This window comes from Chelonia mydas, chromosome 6 (genome assembly GCF_015237465.2).
Source record: "Chelonia mydas isolate rCheMyd1 chromosome 6, rCheMyd1.pri.v2, whole genome shotgun sequence".
Classification (NCBI taxonomy): Eukaryota; Metazoa; Chordata; order Testudines; family Cheloniidae; genus Chelonia; species Chelonia mydas.
The window spans coordinates 10606859-10619740 of record NC_051246.2 but is presented as its reverse complement, the minus strand read 5'-3'; the positions used below and the strand labels follow the sequence as shown (position 1 = coordinate 10619740).

The 12882-nt window shown below is 59.6% G+C and overlaps 2 protein-coding genes across 3 annotated transcripts in view; both read left to right on the top strand.

Annotated features, from left to right (window-relative positions):
* LOC114018215 overlaps positions 1–12622 on the top strand; it is a 30562-nt gene extending 17940 nt beyond the window's left edge. The window contains exons 8-15 of the mRNA XM_043548399.1: positions 3637–3695; positions 4085–4198; positions 4593–6257; positions 8994–9179; positions 9403–9485; positions 9878–10004; positions 10365–10481; positions 11211–12622. Coding sequence (XP_043404334.1) covers positions 3637–3695; positions 4085–4198; positions 4593–6257; positions 8994–9179; positions 9403–9485; positions 9878–10004; positions 10365–10481; positions 11211–12622 — 3763 coding nt within the window. The remainder of the gene's footprint in view (positions 1–3636; positions 3696–4084; positions 4199–4592; positions 6258–8993; positions 9180–9402; positions 9486–9877; positions 10005–10364; positions 10482–11210) is intronic.
* LOC119566362 (zinc finger and SCAN domain-containing protein 2) overlaps positions 1–12882 on the top strand; it is a 558782-nt gene that overhangs the window by 364414 nt on the left and 181486 nt on the right. The gene's annotated exons all lie outside the window — the stretch shown is intronic.

The window sequence follows — 12882 nt, the reverse complement described above, 5'->3', positions numbered from 1 at the left end:
CCGCGTAGGAGCCGGAGGGGGGACATGCCGCTGCTCCCGGGAGCTGCTTGAGGTAAGCGCTGCCGGAGCCTGCACCCCTGACCCCCTCCCATGCCCCAGCCCTGATCCCCAACCTGCTCTCTGAATCCCTCAGTCCCAGCCTGGAGCATCCTCCTACACCCCAAACCCCTCATCCCCAGCCCCCCCCGCGACTCTGCACCCCCAGCCGGAGACCCCAACCCCCTGCCTCAGCCCAGAGCCCCTCCCACACTCCGAACCCCTCAGCGCCAGCCCAGAGCCTTCTCCTACACCCCAAACCCCTCATCCCCAGCCCCCTCCAAGTCTGCACCTCCAGCCGGAGCCCGCAGCCCAGCCCCCTCCTGCACCCCAACCCCCTGAGCCAGTCGGGTGAAAATGAGCTAGTGAGGGTGGGGAGAGTGAGCACCCCCAGAGGGGATGGAATGAGTGGGGGGCGGGGCCTCAGACAAGGGGCGGGGCAGGGGGCGGGGCAAGGGTGTTTGTCTCAGCAGGAAATGCTCCTTGGGGCATGGGGGCCAGCCCTGACTGCGAGGGGAGAGCGCCCCCCACGGCAGCCGGGGTCAGCAGTGGCTAAGCGGATTCCTCTGCCGGCAGCCAGCAGGCAACCCCAGAGCGCAGCGTGTGCATTTAACGTCGGCGCTGTGATCCCGCAGTGTCCCTTCCCAGACTGGGGGTGAGGGGTGGGGGCCCCCCCCCCAGAAATGCTCATGACGCGGAAACTTTACTTTTGAATCAGTCTCATGCGAGTCAACCCAGCTGGCGTGATTTTTAAACCACTCCTGCTTTTTCACCCGGGTCACAGGGGTTTTCAGGCTAATCTCGTGATTGTGAATTTTGGGGCGATTCCCTTTCGCGGCTGACAACACGGGGGGGTGGGTGGGGGGAATGCAGGGTTAAGGCCACTGAGTTCCCAAGCCGGAGAGAGAGGCGCAGGAAGTGATCTGAAATGGGGACGCAATAACCCACGGACCTTCCTGGGCCAGCCCCCATCACCCGGGCTCGCTTCGGAGTCACTCCCTGCACCCTGTGTGCAAAGGGGCTGAATCCCCGTCTGCAGCCCCAGGGCCCCGGAGGGAATCGCCCTGGCCGGAGCGGTGAGCGGGGCGGGGAGTCCCAGCGAGAGGGGCAGGCAATGGGTGCAAGCAGCCAAGAAGAGCAAATGAGAACAGGGCTGTGGGTTGGGATTGAGGGGCACCGGCAGGGCTGTGGGGCAGCACGGAGCCCAGGCCTGGGATAGCAGGGCCTGTGGGTCAGGATGGAGGGGCACCAGCAGAGCTGTGGGGGAGCTGCCAGCTGTACAGTGACTAGACTGTTTCCCAGACCCAGTTCAGGTGGTCCCAGGGTGGGGATGGGCCTCCTCAACAGAGGAGCTCCAGAACGAGGAGGGGGAGCTGCTCCCCAAGTGGCTGGTGCTTGGGGCTGCTAATGGGACTGATTGTGTTTCCAGCATGGCCTGCTCCTCGTGGGAGCGGCCCTGGGCTCTAGCAGAGGGGTTTGATCCCCAAGGTACCCTAGTCAGAGTGGGTCTGGTCCCTGACCCTGTTTCCCTTCCAGATTTGCACCGGCTGTCCGGTCCGCATGAGGAGGGGAGTGATGGAGGGCAGGAGCCCCTGCCCTGGCTTCTTATGCCTGGCTTCTAGGTGAGCTTCTGCCGAGCCATCCTGGGTTTGCTGGCCTACCAAAGTCTCCCCTCCCTTCTCCTTCATTTCTCCCCCATCTATCCCCTTTATGCCCTATCCGCAGGGTTTCCCACCCCCAGGGGATGGTGGCGACTTGGCAGACCCTTCTCATGGGCGCAGGGGCCACTGATTCCCCCCTCCCACCCCACCGAGAAGCAGTTGTTGCCCATTGGTGATTGGATGCCACAGATCTCCCCTCTGTGCCTGACCCACAGAGGATAGGAGTCGGTTCCAGCCCCCTTTTCAGAGCCTTGGTTCTTCAGCTCAAGCTGCAGCAGCGTGCGCTCTTAGTTCTGCAGGTCCCTGGTGTGTTGGCTGAGATGGTGGCCATCACAGCATCTTGCATGGAGATGAGGCCTCTCTGCTCAGCAGCACAGCACAGGCCGGAGGCAGGAATCCCAGCTCCCTCCACCTGCCAGGGAACGTGCTGGCTTCTCCGTGGGCCTGGGTGTGAAGTTGTGGGGAGGATGTGGGGTGGCGCAGTTGGTTCAGAGGAGCAGAGGTAGTGCAGTGAAAGGCGAGAGAGACCATCTCATGGAGAGAGGGGTACCCTGGAGGAGACAGAGTTCAGGGGTGGACAGACAGATGCGTTTCGCCCAATTCCCACAATCCTTTATGCCCTCAGAGGATCATGAGGCGGGGGGAGAGTTTAGCCATTTTATGATATGCGGACCAAAATGGAGACTGAGAAGCAGCGAGGCATTGTGGAGGAGCAGAGCTGTAGTCAGGTGGCTATCAGCTTCTCCGTTCCGGGCCAGCCGAAGCGCTTGTGAGATCACAGCTTGAGGCTACAAGTGAAGAGTTGCAGCAATCTCAGCCTCTGGAGATCGCTACAGCATGAATCATCCCGGCCGGGTCTATAAGGGGGCAGCCTCCGTCTTGGCCACTCGCAGACAGGAGACTGTTTGGAAGTCGTAGCCAATCTGAGTGCGAAGCCCAGAAGGCTGTAGAGGGGAGGTACTTTGGTTGGGGTCAGCTCTTCAAAATCTCTCCCTTTGCCAGCCAACATGATCTCCCTAACTGGGAAGGGTCCAGAAGGTGTAGCTGGAGTTGTCTATTTCTTTATCCTCCTAGCTTAGAGAGGGCAGGTTTGGTACCAGGAGCCAGTTAGCAAGGACCAGAGGACTTAGAGAGATACAGGGTGCACCGGGGTCTCTCACCACTTCCTCTCAGGTTTCACTCCCACTTCCACATGTTGGAAAGGCCTGGGTAATCCACCATGTTCCCACAGAGCAGCCTTGGCTCTCTAACAAGATTGATTTAGCTCACTGAAGAGAAGGTGAAAAGGTCACTTGATCACAGTCTATAACCACCTTTGTAGGGAGGAGATTCTTGAGGGCAGAGGACTCCGTTAACCTAGTAGGCAAAGTAGGAGCAAGATCCAAAGGCTTGAAGTGGAAGCTAGATTACTTCATCCTGGAAATAAGGCACACATTTTAAACAGGGATTGTGATTAACCAGCTTCTCAAAGGAGGGAGTCTTGAAATCCAGATGGGACCACTCCTAAAATTTATGCTCTAGTTCAACCACAAGTTATTGGGCTGGATACAGGAATTGCTGAGTGAAATCCTCTCACCTGAGTTATCCAGGAAGTTGGACGAGATGATCAGAACAGTCCCTTTTGGCTTCAATATATGGATCTTTTGATTCTGTTGTAGGAGCATATCCCTTCTCTTCCTTTCCTGCCCCAGCCCACTTCTTAGTAATCTCTCTCTTCCAAAACTGACACCAAGGAAACCTCTCGCTGCTTCCTTGCTCTCTTGGGGTTTCACCACAAGCTTTCTGTGGTGCACTTTGTGGCTCATGGACTGATTTTGTGGAGGGAAGGGAATTGGTGCAGTGGGTTCTGATGGGGGTCCCTTGTGGTTCCAGGTGCCAGTGACTTTCAAGGAGGTGGTCGTGTGCTTCCTCAAGGAAGAGTGGGGTGACCTGGACGAAGGGCAGAGGCAGCTCTACGGGGCGTCTTCCATGAGCATTATGAGACACTGATTTCGCTGGGTGAGGAGTTGCTTCTCCTTGAGGATTAGGAGCTGGGGGAAGCATGTGCCGACTGAACTGCCCAGGGCAACTGCTGGGGTCATCTCCATTCTTGGAAGAGACTCGAGTCAGTTAGCAAGCTTTAAAATGGCTTAATAGTTTCCATTTGCATGAGCCCCCCCAGCCTCTTTGTGTTTGCATCCTTGACTCCCCTATATGGGAGCAGCCCATCTCTCCCCACTGGCATCTTACTGCCCCAATGGGTCCCCATGAACTTTCCCCCTCTGGGATACTGTGTTTCTCCCAGCAGAGAACATGGTCAAAGTTAAAATGTGGGAGCATTCCCTGTATCAAGCCCCCAATGAGATTTCACCAAGCGCCATCTTGCCTGTTTCCTTCCCTGTCAGCAGGATTCCCCATCCTTGACCTGGCCATGACCTCCCGGGTGGAGCGAGGGGAAGAGCTGAGGGTCCCGGATCTCCAGGGCTCCGAGGAAGGGGAGATCCCCAGAGGTGACCATACAGGTGAGGAATGAGCGACACTGGCTCGGAGACTGTCCGGGAGTGAAGGGAAAAGCTGGGATCCCAGCAAAGCCATAGGAGGCCCCCCTGTTCTGTCTTCACTTGCTCTGTATTGTCCCAGCAGGAACCCTGTCCTCATGGCAGGTGTCACGCCTGGATCCCATCTGCCCTGCCTAACTCCGGCAGGAGCCCTCACCTTCCCCAGCCTTTCTCTGAGGACTCAGCTGGGCTGTTGGGGCAGAACATCCGCTCCTCTGCCCTCAGGGAAGGGTTTGGGGGATGCGCTTCCTGCCCATCAGGTTTTCTGCTCAGTGACAAACCCCTTTGCTGCCCCCTCTCTACTCAGCGCCGGGAACAAGCCCCAGCTGGATTCTCTCTCTCTCTTTCTGTCTCCCAGCAGGTGCCGGGACGGCGAGTGAGAACGAGGAGGAGAATCACCAGCGGGAAGGGCCCGTGGGAGCAAAGCCACATGGGACATCTCAGAGCCTCAAGCGGGGAGAGGCCGTCGAGAGCCAGGGTGGGGTGGGGCTGGCACAGGGGAAGGCCCAGGCTAAATCCGCACACCAGGCACAGCACAGGCGGGTGGGCCGTGTCATCTGTGGCGACTGCGGGAAGAGCTTTGTGAAGAACTATGACCTCTTCAAGCACCAGCGGGTCCATACAGGAGAGAAACCTTACAGCTGCCCTGACTGCGGGAGGAGCTTCGCCTTCCACTCCACCCTCAGCAAACACCAGCACATCCACACCGGCGCCAGGCCCTTCCAGTGCGCCGAGTGCGGGAAGAGCTTCCGGCAGAAAGGTCACCTGACCCGCCACGGCCGTGTCCACGCCGGGTTAAAGCCCTACGTCTGCGCTCACTGCGGGGCGGCCTACAGCACCCGCACCAACCTGCTGCGGCACCAGAGCGGCCACACGGGGGAGCTGCCCTACAAGTGCACGGAGTGCGGCCGGCGCTTCGGGGAGATCGCCGCCCTGGTGGCGCATCTGGTGGCGCACACCGGGGAGCGGGCCCACAAGTGTCCCGAGTGCGGGAAGAGCTTCCGGCGCGGCTCGTCGCTGACGGAGCACCGGCGGGTGCACACCGGGGAGAAGCCCCACGTCTGCCCCCAGTGTGGGGAGAGCTTCATGCGCCGTGCCACCTTCAACGACCACGTGCGGGGCCACTCAGGGGAGCGGCCCAACGTCTGTGACGTCTGCGGGAAGAGCTTCACCAAGCGGCACTCGCTGCTGCAGCACCAGCGGTCCCACACCGGAGAGAAGCCTCACCAGTGCCCCGACTGCCCCAAGAGCTTCATCGCTAGCTCCGCTCTGGTGCAGCACCGCCGGATCCACACCGGCGAGACGCCCTATCGCTGCGAGGAGTGTGGGCGCAGCTTCAGCCAGCGCTCGGTGCTGACCACGCACCGGCGGCTGCACACCGGCGAGCGGCCCTACAAGTGTGGCCAGTGCGGCAAAGGCTTCAGCCAGAGCTCGGCGCTGACCCAGCACCGCCGCACTCACACGGGGGAGTCGCCCTATGGCTGCGCCCAGTGCGGGCGGAACTTCAGCGGCATGTCAGCCCTCAAGCGGCACCACCGGACCCACACCGGCGAACGGCCCTTCCGCTGCGGCCAGTGCGGGAAGGGCTTCAAGCAGAGCTCCACGCTGGTCCAGCACACCAGGATCCACACGCAGGAGAAGCCCTTCTCCTGCACCCATTGCGGCAAGAGCTTCAGCCAGCGGTCGGCTCTCGCCAAGCACCAGCGGACTCATGCCAAGGAGAGCGGCGGCTCCCACGAGGCCGTGGGGACACGGTTCTACAAGGACCCCTTCGTTCAGCCGGGGGAGGGTGGCAGCGAGCCCGAGGAAGTGGTGGTGGTGCTCCCGCCGGGGACGTGGGATTGTGAGATGATCCCACGGGTGAAGGAGGAGCCGGGGACACCCCTGCAGGTGAAGGAGGAACCGGAGCCGCCTCAGCATATTCAAGATGGGCCCTATCAGGTTAAACAGGAGCAGCCGGAACTGCCACGGGAAATTAAAGAGGAGCCGGCACCCTCCCTGCAGATTAAAGAGGAGCCTGAGTGAGGGGAAGATTTTTGGGAGGGGCTGGATCGAGGGTTTGGGCATCGGATGGTGCAATAGGAATTAAACGTGGTGGGGCTTTTTCCAGGGACACTGAGCCACCCGCCTACCCAGACAGCCGGGGACAAGATGGAGGGGTCAGAGCCCGGGAGGTCGGAATAAAAAATGAAACACAAACTTTATGAAGGAAAAATGTAAAGGGCAGTTATGTTCTGCTTCCCAGGGGTCCCGGGCATCTCTTCGGTGGAGGTGGCCAACAAAGTGCCCCAAGTTGGGGTAGTTTTTCCCCTTCCCCAGTTGGCAGGGATCATTAACCCCTCCTAGGCCCAGCATGGCCCCTAATGGTAGAGCTGTACTATTTTTAGCCTTGGTAATGGAGACCCCTGGCTCTGTGCCGCCCATGCCTAGATGAGAGTGAAAAAATGCTTTTCATCAGGGGTTTTCGCTGGTGGTTTTCTCTTTCTTATTTCTCCCCGGTCAATAAAAAGTATCTTAGTGAAGATGAACTCTTCTCTGTAGTGTGGTAGCCCCTAGGAACCCCATCATGGACCAGGACCCCACTGTGCTCGGCGCTGTACAAACACACACTGAAAAAGCAGTTACCAGAGCGCAGATTTGACTGTGGAGATGGAGGGGGGCGATTGCCAACGTGTTGGCAGGGGAGACAGGGTATTGGGGGGAAGAAAATAAAAATGCCATCCTCCACAGTATTCCAAGTCACGAATGGCCTTGGGGAGGCTACAAGGATTATCTTCGTAATAGATCTGTGGAGGGCACGGTACGCCTGCCTATAAAGTACATAGATTCTCCTCGCTGTGATGTCTGAGACTCTTTCTCCACAGCTGCAGGAGATTACTGATCTTGGAGATTTCCGATTACTGATCTTGGCATAGAGCTTCCTTCAGCTGTCATGGAGCCTTCCTGGCCCCAGCATACGCATTTCCTGTCAACAGCCACCTCCCCACCTCCCAGGCCAATTTCCCGCCATTTCCAACAGCCACCTCCCCACCCACCAGGCCCATTTCCCTCCATTTCCAATGCCACGGGCCCCAGTGTTTGAACCTCCCACCATTTGCAACTGCCACAGACCCGTCAGGCCTGCGGTCCTCTCCAGAGTCTGCTGAGGGGAATTGGGGTGGGCTTTGCAATGGCTGGGCTCCATAGCTGATCTTTCACCTCAAATTATTGCACAAACTGTGAGGCGGGAAAGGGAAGAGACTCCTGTACCCCGTGACGCTCTGTGGGATGGGGAGGGGGTGAGGAAGTGACTAGGAACATCCAGGAGTGGATTGAGCCGGGACACCAGGGTTCAAGCCCGAGCCCTTGGGAAGAGATGTGTGATCGGTACCGACCCAGGCACCATTTCAGCCCAGCACTCCCTGTACAACATTGGGGTCAGCACCGGCTGAGAGGGGAGAGCGCTTCACACTCTTTAACCTGACAGGGGTCATTAGTGGGCCAACAATGGAAAGCAGAATCGCATTCCTCCAAAGAAGCCCATGCATCCATCAGTGTGACCATAGAGGGACGTAGGCATGGGACGTAGGCTTGCGGGGAGCGCTGCAGCACCCCTAGGTTTTGCGTCCCCGCCCTGCGCCCCTGCCGTCCAGGGTCCCGACTGCTGGCCCTGCACCCCTCTGCCCCCTGAGGTTCCAGCTGCAGGCTCCGCTGCTGTCCGGGGGCTTTGCTGCCAGCCCTGCATGTGGGGTGCTGGCCCTGTGCCCGAGGGCTCCACTGCCGGCCCCAGGGTCCTGGCCACCGGCCACAGGCTGCTGGCCACAGGCTGCTGGCCACCGGCCCCGCGTGCGAGGTTCCGGCGACTGGCCTCATGGCCAGGACTCCACACTTGGCCCGAGCTGTGGCTCCAGCCTCCGCCGTCTTACCCCATCCACGTCCCCCAGTCCCAGAGCCAGGGCCCTGCTCCTGGCCCCAGCTCTAGGGGGCGGTAAGGGGCAGGGACAGGGGTTAGAGGGGTGCAGCCTAGCACTCCCCACTCCAAAAAACTGTTCTAGCACCACTGTGCAGGGAGGGCTGGCGAAGGGCAATTCCCAGTGGAGTTGCAGGCTTCCCTGGGGGAGCCTATATCCCAGATCCTCAAAGATATTTAGCCTCCTAACGTCCGTTGAAATCTCCCCCTTACAACCAGTGCCCCAAATCACTGGAAGTTAGGAGCCTAAATACCTTGGAGGGCCTGGACTGTGGTGCACAGAGCCAGCAGGGATGGGCTCACTCATCAGAAAAACAGTGTTTTCCGATCTGGGAAGTTAATGGGTTAAAACCAACAATCTCCCAAACCTGCCTGTGCAGACACGGGGACTGTAATAACACTGGGACCTTCCTGTCCAGCCCCCTGCATCCTGGACTCAGAGTCACTCTTGTGCATCCCTGCAGCATCCTCAGGCCAGGGCCCAGGGGAATCACCCCAGCTGGCTGGGCAGTTAGCTGGGGGCACCAGGTGCTGGGGAAACACAGAGAGCAGCAGCCATAGGTGGCTCCAGGGGAGGGAGAGAAACAGCAGCAGAGGCAGGAAATCGCTGCCTGGAGGCTGGAAAGAAGCAGCCAGGATTGAGGAGCAGAGGTGGGGGAGTTTGCAGGGCCCACGGCAGCTCCAAGCCAGAGCTCTTAGCCTGGAAACCGCAGAAGCCTTGAGGGTTGCACCACGGTGAGGCCTGAGCTCTCAGCTGTGCTTGCCCTTTGTGACTAGGATGCATGCACCCCTCCACGTAATGCTCCCCTGTTATCTCTTTCTCCCAGGCTCTGCTCGAGTCCTGGTTGCAGTTCAATCAAGCTGGGCAGGAAGTGGTCTCAGACAAGATGGATTCCCCCAGCCTCCAGCTGGTGCAACTGAAGTGTGTATCCCAGGAGGAACTTTCAGGATCCTGGAGCGCGCCGTCCCAGGAGCCCCGAGAGCGACGGGAAAGGGGTACTGAGCAGGGTGGTCGGGATGGGTGGGAGAGCAGCTGAGGGGGCACTGGAGGGCTAAGACTTGTGCCAAGGGGGCAGCCCTGCAAGGGGCGAGTGGGTGCCAGGGGCTCAGCACGACCCCAGCACATGGGAGCAGAAGGGTTTGTCTTGAAGGGGGAGATACCAGCATTGGGACCCCCACATAATACATTCTTCACATTCCCCTCCCCGGCCCTTCCCAGATCAGCATCTGCCCCAGATATCCGAGGAGGAGAGCGATGATGAGCAGGAGTCCGTGTCATCAACCCCCATGGTGGGCTTCCAGGTGAGCTGCATGGTCAGCCCATCCTCGCTGTCGAAGGATGGAGCTCAGCGTCTCTCCTACGGGACATTAACTGGTTCCTCTCTGAGGCTTGGAGGGATCATTCAAAAGCCCTCTGGGCACCGATCCCGCTCTGTCTGCGACTTTATTTTGAACAGCAGTAGGGTTCTGGATCCTGAGGCACTGAAAGCTGTTGCACAAGCCCATTGGCTACAGCAAGGGAGGGATTCAGTCCTATTTTGGGAGCAGGGAGAATTTTTTCCCTTGTGAATATCATCCCATCCCCTTTCTGCCCCACTCTCCCTCTTCCTCCCTCCCTCCCTCCCTGACACTCCTTCCTCATCCCCGCTTCCCCCTGCTGTCAGATGGGACTGTTGGGTCTCTTGTGGTTCCAGGTGCCAGTGTCGTTCGAGGAGGTGGCCGTGTTTTTCTCCCAGGAAGAGTGGGGGCTCCTGGACGAAGGCCAGAGGCAGCTCTACAGGGACGTCATGCAGGAGAATTACCAGGCTCTGATCTCGCTGGGTGAGGAGCCGCTGCCCCTTGAGGATCAGGAGGTGGTGGGCAGGGGGGTTCAGAAGTGGCCAAGGTGGTTTCGGCCCATCAGATAAGTTATCTATGTGGGGTTAGATCTGGGTTTTATTTTTGTCGTCTGCCTGCATCCAGCTCACCTGTGCGTGGGAATCCCTGACTCTCCTACGGGGTACAGCCCGTCTGCCCCCAGGCATCTCATTGTTCCAAAGCGTCCCTGTGAACATTCCCCCACTGCCTGGATCCTGCGCTCCACCCGACAGAGAGCGGGGCCGGGGTTAAAACCAGGGCATGTTCTCTGTACTGAGCCCTTGGATGAGCTTTCACCGTCTCGCCTGTTTCCTTCCCCGCCAGCAGGAGTCCCCGTCCCTGACCCGGCTGCGATCTCCTGGATGGAGCGAGGGGAAGAGCCGAGGGTGCCGGATCTCCCGGGCTCCCAGGAAAGGGAGATCATGAGAGGCGCCGGCACAGGTGGGGAATGAGCAACACCGGCTTGGAGACTGTCCGGGAGAGAAGGGAAAAGCTGGGAACGCCCGCCCAGATCTGTCTCAGTTACTATGGCAATGCCCACTGGCCCTGTTCAGGATCTGAGCCCCACTGAGCCAGGTGCTGCACAGACACAAAGATAGACATGGTGCCTGCCCCGAGGAGATTACCCTCTTGAATGTCAAAGGATGGGCGAAGGGGAGACAAAGGATGGGTGAACAGGGTCTGGTTGGTATCTCTAGACATGTTAGACCCTAACAAGGCAGGGCCAGATCCCCAGCTGGTGTAAACGAGTGTTACTGCATTGGTGTGTATGCAGTGATGCTAATTTATACCAGCTGAGAATCTGGACCCATTGACTCCAGTGGAATTACAGCCAGTATATACTGGCTGGGGATTTGGCCCATTCTCTTCACTGCATTGGGGTCAGCACTGACGACATGAAGAGAATGCCCCTTATTGAGCCCCTTTCCTTCCCCCCACTCCCGGCAGCACAGCGCCCCCTACTGATCAATGCTGAGGCGAACTACTGGATGCTCTCTCTGTACTTGCTATGTGAGCCATTAGATCTACGTCACTGTCGTGGTTCTGCCGAGCTGTGGTAATGTCCAGCTTCTTGAATGAGGGGTTCCCGTGAGATGAGCCTGTTTCTGATCCCAGCGGAGATATGGAAGCACATGGTCAGACCCTGGCTGGATTCTTTCTCTCTCCCAGCAGGTGCCAGGAGGGAAAACCCCCAGCAGGAAGGGTCTGCAGGGGCGGAGCTGCACAGGAAGTCCCAGAGCCCAGAGTGGGGAGAGGCATCCGGTGGCGTGGGATGGCAGAAGGGGAAGCTGTCTCAGCAGGAAAGACCCAAGGCCAGTGGTCACCCGCGGCCAAGAGAGGGGCCCATCATCTGCGGGGATTGTGGGAAAAGCTTTGGGAAGAGCTCGGAGTTCATCAAACACCAGCGCACCCACACGGGCGAGAGGCCCTACCAGTGCCCCGACTGTGGGAGGAGCTTTGCCATCCGCTCCAATCTCCTCCGCCACCAGCGCATCCACACTGGTGCCAGGCCTTACCCATGTGCCGAGTGCGGGAAGAGCTTCCGCCACAAGGAGCACCTGACCCGCCACGGGCACGTCCACGCCGGGTTAAAACCCTACGTCTGCGCTCACTGCGGGGCGGCCTACAGCACCCGCACCAACCTGCTGCGGCACCAGAGCGGCCACACGGGGGAGCTGCCCTACAAGTGCACGGAGTGCGGCCGGCGCTTCGGGGAGATCGCCGCCCTGGTGGCGCATCTGGTGGCGCACTCCGGGGAGCGGGCCCACAAGTGTCCCGAGTGCGGGAAGAGCTTCCGGCGCGGCTCGTCGCTGACGGAGCACCGGCGGGTGCACACCGGGGAGAAGCCCCACGTCTGCCCCCAGTGCGGAAAGGGGTTCATGCGGCGCTCCATCCTCAATGGGCACCGGCGCACCCACACCGGCGAGCGGCCCAACGCCTGCGGGGAGTGTGGCAAAGGGTTCACCCAGCGGTCGTCCCTGCTGCAACACCAGCGCACCCACCGGGGCGAAAGACCCTACCCCTGTCCCCAGTGTGGGAAGAGCTTCAGCCAGAGATCGGCGCTGACCACCCACCGGCGGCTGCACACCGGGGAGCGGCCCTTCCACTGCGCCCAGTGCGGGAAGAGCTTCAGCCAGAGCTCGGCGCTGATCCAGCACCAGCGGACCCACACCGGCGAGACCCCTCACTGCTGTGGGGACTGTGGGAAGGGCTTTGGGGACCGCTCGGCCCTTAAGCGGCACCAGCGCACCCACACGGGCGAGCGGCCCTACCGCTGCACCCAGTGCAGCAAGAGCTTCAAGCAGAGCTCGGCGCTGACGCAGCACGTTCGGATCCACACTGGGGAGCGGCCCTATGTCTGCCCCCACTGTGGGAGGGGATTCTCTCAGGGCTCGGCTCTGGCCCAGCACCAGAGGACTCATGCCAAGGAGAGGGGCCTGTCAGACGTGCCCACTGCCAGCCGCCTGTACAGGGATCCCTTCATCCGGCCAGGGGATGTGGAGGAGGGGCAGCAGGGCTGCCCCTGGGGACACAGTGCACCCAGCCAGGCTGAAAGAGAAGCCGCAGTGATAGAATCATAGAAATGTAGGACTCGAAGAGACCTCAAGAGGTCATCAATTCCAGCCCCTGTGCTGAGACAGGGCCAAGTAACCCTATCCCTGGCAGGTGTTTGTCCCACCTTTTTCTTAAAAACCTCCAGTGACGGGGATTCCACAATCTCTCTCGGGAGCCTATTGCAGAGGTTAACTACCCTTAAAATTAGAAAGTTTTCCCTAATATCTAACCTAAATCTCCCTTGCTGCGGATAAAGGCCGTTGCTTTGTGTCCTTCCTTCAGTGGA